This window comes from Polypterus senegalus, chromosome 7 (assembly GCF_016835505.1).
Source record: "Polypterus senegalus isolate Bchr_013 chromosome 7, ASM1683550v1, whole genome shotgun sequence".
NCBI lineage: Eukaryota > Metazoa > Chordata > Cladistia > Polypteriformes > Polypteridae > Polypterus > Polypterus senegalus.
In genome coordinates, this window is record NC_053160.1 from 155,011,116 (window position 1) to 155,031,012 (window position 19,897).

Here is a 19,897-nt window from a genome sequence, read left to right on the forward strand (position 1 = left end):
TCGTCACATTTTGCAGCATACCTTATCTCCACTTAGCTAGCGATACCTGTTTATTTATTGATTTTTAAAGCCTGTCCTGTTTCACTACTACGTGGGCGGGCCTGTGGGGGACAGCTAGTAATACATAAAATTACATGATTTATTAAATGTAATTAATTGCTATATCTATTTTGTTAAAACAGCTGTGCTATATTATCTTTGGTAAAACTGGCAGCCTGTTTTTTCTTATTACTTTTAAGCCTCACAGAAGTATACATTTGGGTTGTGTAGTAGCCTGGCATCCCATCTAAGACTGAATCCTGCTTTGTACCCACTGCTCCTATGACTCTGACTGAGTTCTGTATTAGGAGGGGAGATGAAGGGTGATTTAGAATATGATAAGTTTGATGTCATATTGTTTTGCTGTGGTAGGTGAGTCATTTGTATGGCGTGAAGTGCGTTTATTTTTAATTGCTATGAGGTGCAGAGCAGCCTGGTGTCTTCAGCATCCTAGACTTTTGCCTTCATCCAAAGTGGGCACTTTACTTTTGGAGGATTATTAAAATAAGATCAGAAACAACTGACTTAGGACACTAAACCTACTGAAAGGAATAAAATAAAAATAACTTTAAAAACCTTACCTTTGTGATGAATCCTTTTTCTTTGAGGACTCTTCAATTTCCTGAACCTTTTGTAACAGTCTGTTTTGCAGTTCAATCTGATGACTCTGGGACACAATCCCAAAGCTCTGAACAACTGGCACTTTGAAAATTGGCATTTCGCAACAAAAGCAGCTTGTGAGCACACCTGGAAAACGCAGAAGATAACTGCTAGAGCAGCATGGTAAAATGATCGATTCCATCCGACCCCAAGTACACATTAAGAAATATATGAGACTAAAATATAAGAACATGTTCTGTAAGCATCTTGTCCGATGCCTGTTATAATAGGAGGGTATCCTTCAGCAGTCTCTCCTCACTTTGGAATAATCCTGATTAACCTAAGATGCAGTATATGAAAAGAGGTGCCTTTATTAAGGCATGCATAAGGGAAAGATGACTGCTGAAAACACTGTACCAATTAAAAAACAGAAAAACAAAAATGCTGTAGACACTCTGGGCTTGGCATCACAAGCATTTTCTCTTTACTAATGATAAGGTGGCTTACTCAATCACAAGACTAAATCACTTCATTCTCAGCTCCATTGTCCCTTCCTCACAACTTTGGACCGTCTTCTATGATGCTGTGTGTTAAGGGTTCGTGGCGGTGGAGATTTTTTTGGGAAAATCATTGAGGCAACATAGACCTTCTGAGTGCAGATGTGTTAGAGGACAGTTGTGTGACTGCTGAGAACGTTATGAGGGAATGTGCTGATTGTGCATAATATACATGAAGGTGGTTGATGCTGGTGTCCCTCACTGACGCACAGCTATACTCAATGGGTATTACAGGGGTCTAGGAGCAAGAGAGCAGGAGAGCAAGAGTGAAAAGGAGACCTATAGAGTGGCGGTAAATCAAAGAAAAGACAAAAGGTCTCCAGGAGCCAATCCCAGCCAGCACAGGGTGCAAGGCAGGAACAAATCCTCCACACAGGGAGGACCCGGGAAGAGAGCTCAGGTCTTCTTACTGCGAAGCAGCAGCGCTACCACTGCACCACCATGCCACCCAGGAGGCAAAGTGTTTGGGAATATCCATGTAGAGCAAGAGGAACAGCAATTTGTGGTAGGGTCGCTCCTGCTTAGCAGTAGAAAGGAGAAATAACAGCAAATTGCTCTGTGATTGTTTCATAGATGGTGGAAAGTCTCCACAAAAAATCTACATTCACATTCAGACCAAATTCAGCGGAGTTTAGAGCTTCATGCCTCCGAGTCTTTTTTACTATTAATTACTGATCTATTTTCACTGTGTATGTGCTTTATTTCTTTTCCTTCTTTTGGATGATTCGATTAAACAGTGCATCCTTTGGGACCTCAAAACTCATTTTTCATTTTGTTTTTATTGTTTTTACATAACATTATTAAGAACACGTCTATACACAAAAATAAATGAACCCATTGAGTTCCTTGGCCTCCCAAACACTCAAAACAATCCTTTGATAATATTTAAAGACCAAGATATGGCTACAAAAAATTAACATACAATTCGGATTCTTGCAGCACTGCAGCACGTATATTATTGTGGCAGTGTGACTTCCAAGACCTTCCCATCTAGCAACAGGTCATTATGGCATAGCAATAGGACTTGAATTTCATGGTGCCCAATACAAAATACAAAATATGTAATCACAGTAAATTTCAAACAATAATGATAATTAAAATGAACTTCAATGACAATGCAATTAGAAAAATAAAGGTATTCAGGATTCTCCCCAAAGTAAAAAAAAAAACTGTCAGATCTCAAAGCAAAACTGCCGAAGCTCAGAGAAAATTCACAAAATATCAGCTATCATGAGTGTCAGGCTACTGCAACTCAAACCTAGACTGAAAGGCTTGGGTTTCTGGGGGAAGAGGTGTTGGTGAGGCCATCAGAAGGTGCTTACCCTGTACTCTTTGGTTTGATGGCAATGCCCCATTGCAATAACAAGTTCACTGTGCTGTAAAAATGGCTCCGTTCTTCAGATGAGATGTAAAACCAAGGTCCTGACTCTGTGGTCATTAAAGATCCATGAGCATCTTTCAAAAAGAATATGGTGTATCCCAAAGTCCTGGCTAAAATGCCAACCATAATCTGGTCATCTTGATTCGCTAATCATCCCCTGTCTCTAACTGGTTAATTATCTCCATCACTCCTTCACCACCTAATAGCTAATGTATGGTGAGCGTACTGGCACAAGAATAGCTACCAACAGATCACCCAGGTGGCTGCTACACATTGATGGTGGTTGAAATGGTTCCCATCTGCGTATGTTAAAGCACTTTGAGCAGTGATAAGAACATCATATAAATGTAATTCATTGCTATTATTATTATTATTATTATTATTATTATTATTATTATTATTATTCTCCAGCAGCATCCAGTTTCTCAGCATAGTCATTAAATGACTGGATCATCAAGGCAGGCCCCATGCTTTTTTTTCTTAAAGAAACAACATGGTTCCACTCATCCCAGTGTAGAATCATTCAGGACTGTGCACCTCAACTAGTGGCCAGGTAATAAAGTACAGTTTTCCTTCCATTCCTCCCTGGCCTCATTCTTAAAGTGGCATCTCTGGCTAGAGACAAAGTGCTACGATCTATTGACATTCAACCTAACCTCCTCTCTGATGGCCTCTAAAATTTAACTTCTGGAGCAGCAGTCGCCTATTCCAACAAAGTCATATATAAACACTTCTCCTTTAGTCAGTTCTCAATTTTAGTATTTTAGAGGTTTCCTCTAAGGCTTTCTGTTATGCTTTATAATCTTTGTGGTGCCTTAGCCCCTTCCAACCCCATCACAATCATTAATGAGTCAAAGCGGGATAATGTGACATGACAGAGAACAAAATATGAATGAAGAAAAGTTATATCTTAGTTTCAGGGTGGATTTAAACCTTCTCAGTATTACGTTTACCTCAGAAAAATGAGTCAAACATGATGAATTTTTCTCAAGAGTAAATGTTATTATGTGTAACAGAAACATGCAAATATGAAAATGTCATAGAACAATCACTACCACAAAACTACAAAAAATATAAACAACCTGCTTACTGGGATAATGACCAAAAGATAAAGTAAGCAGAATGTATTTTAAATGTATAAAAGAAAAAACTTTGTCAAAGTATATAATTTCACTCTATACCGTATATTTTAAATAAAGTAAAAACAGTTTCTATGGAATAGAGCAATGCACATAAAACTATTACAAGAAGTAAACACAATACAATCGACATGTGGAAAATTAGAATGTTCACCTAAAAAATAGCATAGACGCAAATTTAATATCTCACATATACTGTAATACAACAAAATATGTACACACAGCAAAACAAAACTCAAAAATAGATGTTCTATACATGCCAAAGTACAAAAAATGAAGAAGTATATATTTTGTAAATACTGTACAAAAACAACCAAAAAATACAATAGAAATGTATATACAAAGATAGCATAAACATACCGCAAACAATAGAAACAATAACAGAAAACATAATAAATAGTGTGAGCCAACTGGAAAAAGAACTAACAGCCCACGTTATTTACAAAAATGATCAGAAACAGTATCATGAAGAACAACTAGGCACAACAAGAAGCAGTGTCACTGGATTCAGAACCTATGCAAGGTGTAGACTTGGCCAACACGTTTCGAGAAAAACCTCTTCATCAGGGCGCAGCCAACCAATAATGAACTATGATATAGGAACAGGAAGTAGTACTAGTAGATCCACCAATCATCCATCAATCAATTGACCCAAAAACGAAAGCTCACCAATATACAAACATGTAAATATAGAGGAAAATCAACTAGGGGGCTTGTAACTAGCTCACACACTCCACATAATACAGACGTCTGTATCTGTCTGACCGGAAATGAAGACATATACTATAGTCTATACTATTTTTGGGGGGAACATTCTAATTTTACATATACCGTATTCATGTATAAGTCAGGTCTTGAAACCCGAAAAATCGATCATAAAATCAGACCCCAACTTATACGCCCGTTCAAAAATGCAACACTTACATTTTTTTTAACATCTTCTTGCATCCTCCAATCTCGTATCAGTTTACCAGACGCATCAAATTTTTTTCAAAATTTAAAATTCTGCTTATGGTTTATAAAGCCTTAAATAATCTCGCCCCATCGTATATATCGGAATGTCTGACACCTTATATTCCAAATTGTAACCTCCGATCCTCAAATGAGTGTCTCCTTAGAATTCCAAAAGCTAAACTTAAAAGAAGTGGTGAGGCGGCCTTCTGCTGTTATGCACCTAAAATCTGGAATAGCCTGCCAATAGGAATTCGCCAGGCTGATACAGTGGAGCACTATAAAACACTGCTGAAAACACATTACTTTAACATGGCCTTTCTAAAACTTCAATTTAACTTAATGTAACTTAATCCTGATACTCTGTATGTTCAATTTCCTCATAATAACTATTCATGGTGGCTCTAAAATCCGTACTGACCCCTACTCTCTTTTCTGTTTCTTTTTCCGGTTTCTTTGAGATGGTGGCCTGCGCCACCTCCACCTACTCAAAGCATCATGATGCTCCAACAATGATGGATGGATTAAAAGGCAGAATTTTACGTGACCATCATCATCAAGTCCTTCTGTGAGAACCCTAAATCCAAAGAGGACTGTTTCATTTATGTTAGGTAGAATGCCCAGAGGGGACTGGGCGGTGTCATGGTCTGGAATCCCTACAGATTTTATTTTTTCTCCAGCCGTCTGGAGTTTTTTTGTTTTTTCTGTCCCCTCTGGCCATTGAACCTTACTTTTATTCGATGTTAATGAATGTTGATTTATTTTGTTTTCTTATTGTGTCTTTTATTTTCCTATTCTTTATTATGTAAAGCACTTTGAGCTACTGTTTGTATGAAAATGTGCTATATAAATAAATGTTGTTGTTGTTGTTGTTATCCAATTTTGTTGCAGCAGCGCAGTTACCAATTTCTTTCGCTACTTCAATGACATTTAATTTAAAACCAGCTTCATATTTTCTTCATTGAATGCTCCATCGTAGATAAGGGATGCTCTTACAATAAAGGTGTATGAGGGTGTGAGATACAAAAAACACAAATCGGTGTAAGCGTCACTTCAGAATAGTTTAGGTATTACCGTGTGGTCACGTAGGCACAATACATATAAAAAAAAGGCAGTGTTCACCATGGTTACTCTCTCAGGTGGGAGTTAGCATATTGTAATCTCTTGGACCAATAGCGTGAGTTTTCCGCAATCGACTTATACAACCGACATTATAAAATACCAGAAATTATACAGTAAAATCAAGCCCCGACTTATCCACAGGAGAACTTATCTGCAAGTATATACGGTATTGATTGTATTATGTTTACTTCTTGTAACAGTGTTTGTTTTATGTGCATTACTCTATTCTATAATCACTGCTTTTACTTTATTTAAAATATATAGAATGAAATTCTATACTTTGAAAAAGTTTTTTCTTTTAAAAATTTAAAATACAACATTAAAATGTCAACATAAATACACTAGGAATAGTATGTCGAGTGTCCACTGCTGTACTGATGTACGTAGATTAAAAAATGTCCATAGTGTGATATGCTTTGAAACAGTCACTGACACACAGCCTGATGTTACAATTGGGACAGTAGAAGAGTGTTTCTTTGCACACGTTTCCAATAATTTTTTTTTCCTTTGCTTGAGCATATGAGACAGAATGTCAGTGCCTGATCTACACCATTGTGTCATTGTAGGTTACCACATTTCCCATGAGACTTTGCTGTGTTGTGAACAGTGCTTAGGGGGTTACACTCGTTCTTTATTTTATACACACCTACTTGCATCAAAGTGAACATTCAGGCATACAAACGCACCAGACATATCACAACAGTTCGGTTTTACAGGGCCATCTTAACATATGGGCACAATGGGCACTAGCTGGTGGCTACTGGATCATAGGGGCCCACGATGTTTCTGATACCTATGTATGTTTCTTTTTTGCTGTCAAAACAGGGATCCTTGTGCCACCGGTTTCAATGTCTGATGGTTAATTCACATACTCATCAATACCACTTGAGTCAGCTAATGGTTCAGTTTTGGTTTGTTCTAAAACTGTCTGTTAAAGTCAGCTCCACATTTTTGGAGCCCTACTAGGCCAAACCCTGCATGTAGTAGTTGGGGGGACTGGTAGTATCTAGGGTGAGCCTCAGCTAAACTGACCTGAGAAGGTCCTGACCTGCTCTGTGGAGTATTTTAGATACCTCACACAAATTTTGGCTATGTTTGTGACTCCTTCTCACAACAACCTGAATCATATTTTTAAGTGAAATATTGTTTTAGGTAATGTGTGCCAGCAAAACAGCTGGCAAGGATGCAATCAGCAAGAAATAGTCCTGTTACATTGGATGCTAAGCCCAAATTAGTAGGAAGTGGAGTGCAGGTTGAAGCAGTTAAAATGACCATTGCAAGCCTTGTAAAGGATCCTACAAATGGTGATTCTAAAGTCTAGTCCCTTCAGTGTCTGTTGCTGTACAATGTTATTGCAGGCACATGATGGGAGAGGCAAGTGAGATAAAAGAGGGAGCTTGATTGAAGCTTGTGCTCAAGCATTGTGTTCTCTGGCTTAGGAAAACCCTTTTGTCACTTCCTTAGCAATTCTGTTTTGTGTTCTCTTAAAATTTTATTTTGCCCCTTTACTTGCCCTTTTGACTAGTTCTCATGTTTTCCATACTTAATAATAGTAATGATAATACATTTAATTTACATAGTTTTGTGTGTCCCATTTATTTGTGTGTCTGTTTTTTATTACTACTTGGGAGTATTGGACTTCTCTAAATACGTATGTATTTCATCTTTTGGTATGCCAGCTCTGATGTTAGCTGACCCTGAAGGACCGTGTGCGGTGATGCAGTCCTGTGACTTGGGTCTTTCCATATGAAAGCTGGTGAGTGCAGTGGAGGAGATGTGCACCAGGCTTTAAAGTACTTCACGCTTCAGTTTACATCTTCTCTACTTCATCCATGTGCCTGATGCTGCAGAATGGAGAACTGCAAGCCTACTTCGTTAAGTAAGGAAACAAAGCAATTATAAGGATGGTGACTATCTACTATCTCTAGTAAAGCTAATGATTGGCTCACACAGAAATAGTCAATTTAATATATTTTGCACATTGTGATCAAACGGGGCAGCACGGTGGCACAGTGGGTGGAGCTGCTGCCTCACAGTTAGAAGACCCAGGTTCGTTTCCTGGGTCCTCCCTGCGTGGAGTTTGCATGTTCTCCCCGTGTCTGCGTGGGTTTCCTCTGGGTACTCCGGTTTCCTCCCACAGTCCAAAGACATGCAGATTAGGCTGATTGACGATTCTAAATTGTCTGTGGTGGGTGTGTGTGTGCACACCCTGCGGTAGGCTGGTACTCTGCCCAGGGTTTGTTTCCTGCCTTGCGCCCTGTGTTGGCTGGGATTGGCTCCAGCAGACCCCCATGACCCTGTAGTTAGGATATAGCGGGTTGGATAATGGATGGGGGGCAGCACGGTGGCGCAGTGGTAGCGCTGCTGCCTCGCAGTTAGGAGACCCGGGTTCGCTTCCTGGGTCCTCCCTGCGTGGAGTTTGCATGATCTCCCCATGTCTGTGTGGGTTTCCTTCGGGCCCTCCGGTTTCCTCCCACAGTCCAAAGACATTCAGATTAGGTTGATTGGCGATTCTAAATTGTCTGTGGTGGGTGTGTGTGTGCACACCCTGCGGTAGGCTGGCGCCCTGCCCAGGGTTTGTTTCCTGCCTTGCGCCCTGTGTTGGCTGGGATTGGCTCCAGCAGACCCCCATGACCCTGTAGTTAGGATATAGCAGGTTGGATAATGGATGGATGGATGATCAAATGGAAGATCACTTTGCCTGGTGTGCATTACAGCTGCATCTCTAAGATCTTGTAAATTAAGTGTGCAACTGAAAATCACTGGAAAAGTCATGTAATTTGACAAAGCTTTTAGGGAATAAATGATTCTTCAAGTAGGTTGCATCACTGCCAGGAGTTGATACCTATTACATTAGAGATATTTATAAATTTCTACAGTTTGCTATATATTTTTTCTGCTCTGTATATCTCTATGTATATAAAATCCAATATCTGTCTGTCTGTCTGTACGTCTGTCCGCTTTTTACGAGAGAAACACTTAATGGGTTTAAATCACGTTTTTTTCTGTATTTTGCTTCAACATTCCGGTTACATTTTGCGACTTCTCTCATTTCGCTAAGTATCATAGTTTGCTTGTGGTACTGATTTATTTGCAGGAATCCGGGAAACACACAGCAGGCTGAGAGGAGGGGCCTTCCTCACTCACTCGCCAGCTTCGGGGCCTGTACCTTAACTCCACTTAGCAAGAGAACAACTGAATTCAACTTTGTTTGATATTTAAAATAAAGTGTTACTTAGGTCTTGATGAGTTTGAGTCCGGATATTCTCTGAAGTGTATGTCACATTGAAAAGATAGATTGCAATTCAGATTGTGGATCATGATTTTATGTTGAAAGGATCGTGATGTGATTTTTTGGACCGATCGCCCACCCCTAATTGGACTAATCAAGTTTTCAAATTTATGTAGGATTCATTAACCCTTTGGCGAGCTACTTGGAAAGGGGTCTCGAGCTGCCGGTAGCTCGCAAGCGACATGTTGGAGACCCCTGCCCTAGAAGGATGTGGAGCCATGTATAAATGTGTGTATTAAATTAAAGTCATAAAAAGTGTGTGGGCTAAAGATGTCAAGTTTGACATCAGACAGACTTACACAGTTTTGTAACTTGATACATATTATTCATTATGAAAAGACACTTTTTTGACATATAACACTGACAAAATGCTACAGGGGTTTCTGGCAAAGTAAGCCCACTTGTTAATGTTTTTAATGATTAGATAGTGTCTTACCTGGCAGTATAAAACAGAAGATAGACATTCTTGTTTTAAACGGATTCGGATTGAGGCCCAGGACTTGGACAGCACTCTTGTTTCACAAATACAAAGACCAGGCACATGGATGATCACAAAAAGTAAGAATTTCCTCAAACCAAGGCAGCTTTAATTTCCAGTCATTCCTTTCCTGAATAGTCTCTACTCAGGATTTAATAAATATATAACATAAATCTCAGATCACTTTTACTTCAAGGAGTTGTTCTGAACTGTGGCCTCATTCAACCAAGACACTTACACTTGAAAGGAGGCTGTACTGGTGGTGCCTTTCTTTGGCCCTTTGGGATGTTTCTAAAGATGTACATTTTTAACTGAGTTTTAATGGCCTGCAGTAAAGAGAAGTAAGGTGCTGCACCCCACAGAGCCCAGGGCTGCCAGCCCAGTTGGGTCACAGGGTAAGTCTGTGTACAAGTCCATCTTTTAATAACTTTAACAAAGGAATTGAGCTTTTCATGAAATCTGTCAGGCCAGAGTCTTGATTTTGTTATAAAGTTGAAAATACTAATGTGTAGGGATTGACTATGTGTGTGTGATGACCTTGAAATCTGGGATCTCGTATTATCAATTTTACAATAAAGAAGTTAATAAGCTCTGAGCTGTTAACCTGTAACCTTGTTCCTCTCTATCTACGCTCAAGTTTTTGCTCATGCTTCTCAGTTTTAACGCAGTCTCATCTAAACTGGTGCAGTATGCAGTGCTCATCAGAGATGCTGAACAATCCTGCTCAGAAAGTGAAAAACTTTTCAGGTTCATGATGTGATGGTAGCATCAGGTTCTTGTTTCGATGTAACGTCAGCCATCAGCACTTTACTCTTGGCTGGTAATTAAGATGTTCACACTTCACATCTTCTTGAAGGTCTTCTGCAATTTAACGACCCTTTAAATCTTTCCGTCTGCCCTTCAGGTGCACCTTTGCTATAAATACCAGGCTATTCTAAACTGGTGCACACATTTACAGTCCAATTAGTTTCATGGAAGAGTGGAGCCTATAAACAAACAAAATGAGTAAAAGGGAAACCAATCACTTGGCTGATGAAGGCTGGTGAGAGGGCACAATAAAAGCCTTCCATTAGTAAGAGTCATGAACCTCATTCTCAGAGCTTTAATGAACACCTGAGCTTGCTGCACAAGTGGCATTATGACTTGATATAAACAGCCGAAATGGAGTCTGACATTTTGATACTTGTCTTGGCTTGAGCTGACCTCCCAGACAGCCCCAGGCCTAAGACAAAAATGATGGCTAAGGTGGATGTGGGCTTAAATTAGATGCTTATAGAGATGCAGCTGCCTACTCCATTGATCAGTAAGCAGGGAGTCATCAGGGCATTTACCTCTCCTTACCAATCAACAGTGCAACACAAAAGAATTTATAGGCAAAACTGGGCACACTGCCCAGGCAAGAGATCATCTGATTATCATTTCAGATCAAGTCGGTTATAACATGTTTTATCAAAAGAAGAGGCTCAGTTTCTTTAAAAGCCTAGATCTTGGACATATCTTATCTATGAAACAGCAGGACCATTAAAGTCAGCAGCAACTGGTACCCAGCTGGTCCACTAGTATGGGCAGATGTCACAGTCAGAATCCAAAATGATTAAAATAAATTAAAGATAAATTTAGTATGACCGCAATGTTGCAGTAATTTAGTAAAGAAGAAAGCAGAAGAGTTTTCTTTGTAAGGCTGAAATGGCCCTAGATCAGGGGTCACCAACTCCAGTCCTGGTGGACCACCGTAGTGGCAGGTTTTCATTCTAACCCTTTTCTTAATGAGTGACCTGTTTTTGCTGCTAATGACCTTCTTTTGAACTCATTTGAATTGATTTGCTCTTGAAGACTCAGACCCCTTAATTGTTTCTTTTTCCTTAATTAGCAGCCAAACAATAGTGAGATACAAAATGAGCCAAAATAACTGGTGTCCATCATACAATATCTGAAACTAAAGAAAGATGAAGGTCTCAGGAATGTCGATCTGCTCAGATCCCCAAAACATTTTAAGAGTACTCTTAAAAGAGAAAATCAACAATTTCGGAAATGTCTGCTAATGCACCACAAAAGTAGAAACAACCCACGGAATTAAAAGAACGGGTTTAATTAACGACAAGAATCTGAACCTCATTAAGCAACTGGTTGGAGTGAACTTTGTTGGAGTTTCAGGCCCAGACTTAGTTGGTCTTCTGTTGGCTCACTCACTTCACATTTTATTTTTGTTTGGGTGCCATTTAAGGAAAGAAATGAAGCAATTCAGAGGAACGATGAAGAAATTCAGGGGGACAAATCTTAAAAAAAGTAATTCAAATAAAATTAATTCACAAGAAGTTAATTAGCAGCACAAACAGGGCACTCATTAAAAAAAAGAGTTAAAATGAAAACCTGCAGCCACGGTGGTCCTCCAGGACCGGAGTTGGCAACCCCTGCCCTGGATCACTAAACAAATACTGTAGACAGAGGCCTATATTTTGTAGTCCAACCGAAGCACCACTCTATGAAAAATGGCAGGATGTCTTAATGTAGGAAGTGTTAGAATGGCAATGCCTGATGGTGCCTTTAAGTGTCATTAGGGGTAGGGAACAGTGACAGCTGATGCTTTGGAGTCTTGACCTGCTCTAGGTGTGCAGCTTCATAATCGTAGTTACAGTCATGGCAGACAAGCTCTTTACCTCTTGTTCTGTTTGTCAGGAGAGTGTAAGCAGCCCAATTTCTATTCATTCTCTGCAGCCTTTGATGCTCTCGAAAGTGCTGACGATGATATAGCGCTACACTTCATGTCAAGAATCATGGATTTGCCTTAATGAATAATTTACAAAGATTTAAACTATAATGCAAACTTCTCTTGCATGTTTTTAACGGGTCTTTGTGAAATTTCCTCTACAGTACTTTGGTTTTTCTCCCACATCTCTATAAGATGTGATTGATAGGTTAACCGATGATTCCAAGCCGGCCGTCTGTGAGTGTGGACATTCGTGTGTGTATACTGGAGCCCTAACCAGGGCTGGATCCTGCCTTGCCCCCAATACAACTAGGATGGGCTCTACCATCACCTAAACGCTGAATTAGATTAACTTTATTTGAGAATGTTATGATATGTTATGTTCATGGTTTATAGCATTATAAATACTATCTAGCCCAACTAACATTTCTGAATAATTTAACTGGAATGGACATAAAACATCTGTTTCTGCATGCTGTAGCCACCAGTCCACCATCTCTTGTGGCTCGATCAACTCACGGATGGCTTGACGGTTGCCAGGCACCGCCAGTCGTGTGGCAGGGGGTGGGCGTAGCACCAATGGTCGTGGTCGCAGTGTAATACAATCTGGTTTGCACCTCTTGTCATTGTTAAGTGGCGGTCCTCCCAGATGAACATTGCTGTAGACACGTCAGCTACACAAATGTGTTCAGCACCACGACCAGCTGATGCCGGTACGTCACTTTCTTTTTTTATCTCAATCTCCAGATCACTTGCATCCAAATCAGAGTAACTTCCAAATTATGGCTTAGGCTGCAATATTTAGAGTAACTAAAATGAATAATGTGCAAAAATAGGAGAACATTCTTTATAGCTATGCAGTTAGATAAACCAAGACAAGATGCAAAAATTCTCCATGATGACACATCTAGGCCATGTGTTTATATATGTCCTGTACGAAATTAAAACCTTGAGTTTCTTAGTCTGAGCAGTCACACCATCTTACCTCTAATTGCACTCTTTTTCCAGCTACACAGGCTATCAGTTAAACCGCTCTCCTGGTTATTGGCTTTATCGGGATTCATCTCTGACTGGTATGAGAAGAAACTGGATTAAGAATGAATCACTTACAACATGTAAAGATTCCTGATCCTATTTAACATTGGATTTTCCCAGATTATGAAACAGAGAAAGTCCTCAATGCTGTCACATTTCAATTTCCTATCTCTTGTATATTAAACTTTTTGTACAACCAATTCATCTGAATGGCACTTCTTTCGGTTTTCTAGCATATCTGACTTCTTTAATGGACCAGTGGCCTGTGGAGAGTGCAGCAATGTGATTTATGATTTAGATAGTTAAGCAGACAAATGTGATGTTTGTTGGATTTACATATTTGCTCATAGGTTTATCTTGTATTTATCCACAAATTGAAACATTTTAGTTTGTGCAGTGCTGCATGAGCTGTAAACATTCAGAGATAATTAATATACAAGGTTAGAGCTAAAGGACATATATGAAATGTTCTATATACCGTAAATACTCGCGTTTAAGTTCTCCCGTGGATAAGTCAGAGCTTGATTTTACCATATAATTTCCTGTATTTTATAATGTTGGTCATATAAATCGAATATGGAAAACTCATGCTATTGGTCCAAGAGATTATGATATGCTAACACCCACCTGAGAGAGTAACCACGGAGCACACTGCCTTTCTTTTCTATGTATTGTGGCTACGCGACCACACGGTAATACCCAAACTATTCTGAAGCAACGTTTGCACTGATTTGTGTTTTTTGTATCTCACACCCTCATACACCTTTAGATAGATAGATAGATAGATAGATAGATAGATAGATAGATAGATAGATAGATAGATAGATAGATAGATAGATAGATAGATAGATACTTTATTAATCCCAAGGGGAAATTCACATAATCTAGCAGCAGTATACTGATACAAAGAAACAATATTAAATTAAATAGTAATAAAAATGAAAAGAATTAAAATAAAATTAATGTTCGCATTTACTCTCCCGGGTGGAATTGAAGAGTCGCATAGTATGGGGGAGGAACGATCTCCTCAGTCTGTCAGTGGAGCAAGACGGTGACAAAAGTCTGTCACTGAAGCTACTCCTCTGCCTGGAGATGACACAGTTAAGTGGATGCAGTGGATTATTCATGATTGACAGGAGTTTGCTTAGTGCCCGTCGCTCTGCCACAGATGTTAAACTGTCCAACTTTAATCCTACAATGGAGCCTGCCTTCTTAACAAGTTTGTCCAGGCGTGAGACGTCTTTCATCTTTATGCTGCCACCCCAGCACACCACCGCGTAGAAGAGGGCACTCGCCACAACTGTCTGGTAGATCATAAGAGCATCCCTTATCTATGATGGAGCGTTGGATCAGAAGAAAATATGAAGCTGGTTTTAAATTAAAACCCATTGAAGTGGTGAAAGAAATTGTTAACTGTGCTGCTGCAACAAAATTCGATGTGTCTGAGAAACTGGTGTGCGAAACTGGAGGAGGCAAGAAGATGTAAAAAAAGAAAAAATAAGTGTCACATTTTTGAACGGGCATATAAGTCAGAGTATGATTTTATAATCGATTTTTTGGGTTTCAAGACCTAACTTATAAATATAGACAGTAACCAAAGATTTGCTGGAACATTCTGGTATTAGAGAAAGAGAAACATATAGTAAGGCAACAGGGGCATGTAAGTGTCATGAATTGTTTGTATTTAGTTAATTTATTATGCCTAGAATTTTTTTTCTTACAGTCAATCGTTGTTGGAGTTTTCCAAAAATTCAGATTAGTTATTAATTTTTTTGTCTTTGATCACAAGAAGTATGTTAAATTTAATGAATGTTATGTTTTCTTTTTTAACAAGTGTCCATTTTATTTTCTTTGTCATTTTATGACTCTATTGCCCTAATCTTTTGAAGTTTCCCACCTCATGACATCACTAATACAATGCTTTATAAGCCGCCACTGACTCGTAGTGAATGACATCCAAGTCTGTGCATATTCAAAACTAAAAGGATCTCTCACTCAACATATCAGAAAAGGAGTGGAAGGGAACAATACAGAGAATTCATTTGAGCTCCATATGTGCAAAGCATACAATTATTCAACTCAAAATTATATATCGAGCACAACTGTCTCGCTTAAAACTGTCCAAAATGTTTCCTGGGCAAGATCCTACCTGCGAACACTGCAATCAAGTTCCAGCCTCACTGGGTCACAAGTTTTGGGCCTGCACCAAATTAACATCATTCTGGACAAAAATCTTTAATTACCTTTCAGACAGCCTTGGTGTCCCAATCCCTCCTAACCCATTAACAGCTGTGTTTGGTGTTCTTCCAAATGGGCTTAAAGTGGAGAAGGACAAACAAACTGTGATTGCCTTCACTACACTATTGGCATGCAGACTCATTTTGCTAAACTGGAAGAATCCTAACACACCTCTTTTACGTCAGTGGGTAACTGATGTTTTATACTATTTGAAATTGGAAAAAATCTAATTCTCAGTTAGAGGATTTGTGTAGAACTTTTTCAAAACCTGGCAGGATCTAATCAATAATATTTTAGAATAAGCTCTTAAAGCACCGAGGAAATACATTCTCTTCCTTTATCCGCCTAATAATCTCATCAGTTTATTTATTATTACTAGCTTTAAGCTTTATTCCGTTGGCCATGCTCTCTTTCTCTGGGGTGAGGGTTGATTTGTTTTCAATCCTATTTTTTGTAAAAATTGACCTATTTGTATGGAATGATTACAATAAAATCAATCAAATTTCTAAAAAAAAAAAAAAACTAAAATACATTGCATTGGCTCGCTACTGATTCATCAGAATTCTTATTTTCTGGATGGGTTTCTTTGACTTTAAATTTTGGTTCCCATATTAAGTTTGTTGCATGGTTTGTCAATCTTTTGGTAATGACCTTCCACTGGTAAATAGATTTGCTTTAAATTTCCAGTGATTTTCAGTCGAAGCCTTCAGTTACATAATCATAACGAGTCAGAGGTACCATGCTCCCATAGAGGTCAGTTGCCAAGTGTGACATGTCCAGTGACTCGCTCCAACCAGTCTGCGTAAAGAGTTTATCTTTAGTCACGGGGGTTGGCTCCCTGTGCATGAGAGGTGACAATCAATGAATGCCCATCTGGAACTCATACAATGCAATGACAAGGAATAAGGGACACAAGTGTTTTGGATCTCACAAATAGAAGAGAAGCTCATCTGACTGATGTCTCATGTTTTATGTACCATGACAGAATGGAAAAAAGGCTGAGGTTGTCCTTAAACTTGCCGTTTCTGTTAACCTTCGTACAGCAATGGCTCTGTAAGGCATCACACTATTTTATTAGCTGTCACAAAGAGGGTTGAGCAGGACTGTGCTGGAAGGTTGGCACACAGTTGGCAAATTTCTGAGTCATGTAAACTGGCATCGTCTGGAGACGAGAACAGTAACTGAAGTCAGCAAGTGTCATATGCCCCATGACTAAAAGTTGCTTAACTTTTCAAAGAAGATGTCAACATTTGTCAATAGGAGGGGTTGAGAGTGATAATCAACTGTAAATGGTGACAAAACCTGTCATTATGTTTTAGTTTGAGTGGAAGGAAAATTAGCTTTGTTGGTTTGACGGAGATTCCCTGCACTCGCATGAGTGGTGAAGGTCAAACAATAGCAAAAATGGCATCGACATCTGTTGAGAGATCATAGCGAATGCCCAAAGCAAAATACACCATGGATGACATTTTTGCATATTATCACTGAATTGGACTCTGACTTGAGTGATCTGACTGAGTGATCTGAAGATCGAGATCGAAAACAAAAGTGATGCACCGGTATCAGCTGATCATGGTGCTGAACATGCTTGTGTAGCTGACATGCTCACCTGCAAGGACCACCACTTACAATGACAAGAGATGCAAACCAGATTGTATTACACTGCGACCATAACTGCTGCTGCTGTCCCCATCCCCTGCCGCCTGAAGGCAGCCTGACAACCAGCCTGCCAAGCATTCCTGCCAGCCGTCGTGCCACCCATGAGCAGCTTGAGCCACAAGAGATGGTGAACTGATGGTCACAGCATGCAGAAACATGTTTTATGTTGATTTATGTTGGAAACCATTGCTTTGCGTGCTTTTCAAAATACTGTTTTTTGGAAAAAATATTCAGCCCTCCGAGAGTTAATATAACAGTTTTACTTGATTCCACCATGTGAAAAAACAATAAAAATTACTTTGTAAATACATTGGATTAAGATGATAAGACACCCCCCTGTCACTCTCTCACTCAAAGACTGTCCAGTACAATGGTTTTAACAACTCAGTGGCGTCTTGTTGAAAGTTACCCAGCCGTTCTGCTTTTGGGTCTTTAATCTTAGCCACGCCACGTGGGGACAGCTGGAGAATCAAGAACTCAGCATCCGTCATAAACGTTGCCCACTTTCCTGTTGTACCAGAGACATGCCCTGTGCAATTAAATGCTAGATTACGTAAAGAGAGTGCTGCAACAGTTTTAGGAACCTACGTATATTCATCATGGAGAGCACAGAAACACACCCACACACGAGGTGATCTAAGGTGGCTAGTCACCTGCAAAGAAACGTCTCGGGATTTGAAGAGAAATTCTCAGAAAAATAAAGTGCGTGAGAAGTTGAGCTCAACACAAAATCAAGACTGTAATAAATTTAGTAAAAATCTGGCTGCGCATCAGATTATATCAATCTCTACGGTAGTGGATGTGAAATAACTTTCTCTTTTTTAAAAAAATAATATGATATTACATACCGTCGATTATTTATTTCTCTTTCCAGTTTTTTCCGCTCCCTCAGGATCGCTATGCTGTTGCTAAGGACGCGGACGGAGCAGAGAGTCACGTGACAGCGGAGACGCTCTCGGTAGGCTGAGTAAGCCCCTTGAATGCTTTTCCTCTTCTGCGCTCCTCTCATCGCCTCACCCTTCACCGGTTGCACCATCGGGCTGCAGATGGCAAGCTGATTTAACATTTAATACCTCCCTTTAGCTAATTTTAATTACATTCTCCCGACTCCAAATTAAATTGTGAGTAAGCCAATTTTACATTTCATATTCCAATTTTCCTCAATGACACTGACTAAAAGATCTCATACTTTTTTAAAATAAAAACGCCATTCTAAGATATGTTCAATATTTGTGAATAATCAAAATATAATTTAAAGATACCTGTAACAACATTTTGAAAAGTTAAAATCCGATTTTGAGATACGCGTACAGTATTTCGATTTTGTTCAGTTAAAAGCAGAACTGAAAATATCGAACAGTTACTCTCTCACCAGTTAAAAACATGTTTTGTATTTAAAATGTGGGTTTACATATGCCTAATTTTAACAAAAATATGTGTAACTTTAATATTGGCCTGCTCTGTCAAAATGTAATGATAGATATCCGCAATTCAAATTTTGAACGGCCAAACCCTAGTCCAGGACTAGCTTCTCAAAGGTCTTCATGATCCCACTGATCTGAACGGAACACGTCTGGTCCCACGGCTTTTACTGTGTATAGCCTGCTCACTTGTCTCCTCACTTGGTCATCAGATATGGACAGCCCATACTGACAATCAGAGGTGGACTCATCACTGACTGCTTTAGTTAATGTTAGTGAAGTTGCTGATGTAGTAGGGGCGGTGTGTGGAGAATGGACATTGGAAGAAGTTGTCAGTGAGAGGGAAAATCTATTAAAGAATTGGATCAAGGTGTAAGCTTTGTCTCCAGTGGGCTGGTGCCCTGCCCAGGGTTTGTTTCCTGCCTTGCACCCTGTGTTGGCTGTGATTGGCTCCAGCAGACCCCCCATGACCCTCTAGTTAGGATATAGCGGGTTGGATAATCCACTTCTAGCACCTGGACCCTGGATTGCTTGGGTCCATTAATTAAAACTGAGATATTTGTATTTATTCATCCATTATCCAACCCGCTATATCCTAACTACAGGGTCACAGGGGTCTGCTGGAGCCAATCCCAGCCAACACAGGGCACAAGGCAGCTCCCTGGGCAAGGCACCAGCCCACCGCAGGGCACACATACACACACCCATACACTAGGGACAATTTAGAATCGCCAATTAACCTAACTTGCATGTCTTTGGACTGGAAGAGGAAACCCACACAGACACGGGGAGGACATACAAACTCCACGCAGGGAGGCCCCGGGAAGCAAACCCGGGTCTCCTAACTGTGAGGCAGCAGCGCTACCACTGCACCACCATGTCGTCCTGTACTTATTCATTCATCTGTAATCTAATGCTGAAGACACATGGACATTCAGTAATTTTATTGGTAGTACTGCTGGCGTAAGCCATAACCCAACTCTGAATAGGATGCCAATACATCTTAGGGAACATACATGCTTAACGTCACGCTCACTTTCAGGTGTGCATCTTAACATTTTGCCACAGCTTGGCAGCTTGAGCAGGATATACCTGTGAAAAACATGTGCACGGAAGAGAAGATGGAAAGTCTTTCTTTCTTTCTTTCTTTCTTTCTTTCTTTCTTTCTTTCTTTCAAAATAAAGAATGAAGAGAAAGACATTAAGGCATTCCAAACAACAAATAGACATTAGCTTTGCATCTGTATAAGTGTTTAACTAATAACAAACTCTTTCCCCA

General features: G+C 39.6%; 1 protein-coding gene across 2 annotated transcripts in view; it reads right to left on the minus strand.

Annotated features, from left to right (window-relative positions):
• Positions 1–18,111, minus strand: part of tmem232 (transmembrane protein 232) — a 196,478-nt gene extending 178,367 nt beyond the window's left edge. For both annotated transcript variants that reach the window (XM_039759417.1, XM_039759416.1), the window contains exons 1-2: positions 18,047–18,111; positions 621–786 (exon numbers count right to left, since the gene is read on the minus strand). In XM_039759417.1, the coding sequence (XP_039615351.1) occupies positions 621–757 (137 nt within the window). In that variant the 5' untranslated portion in view covers positions 758–786; positions 18,047–18,111. The remainder of the gene's footprint in view (positions 1–620; positions 787–18,046) is intronic.
• Positions 18,112–19,897: the final 1,786 nt, after the last annotated feature.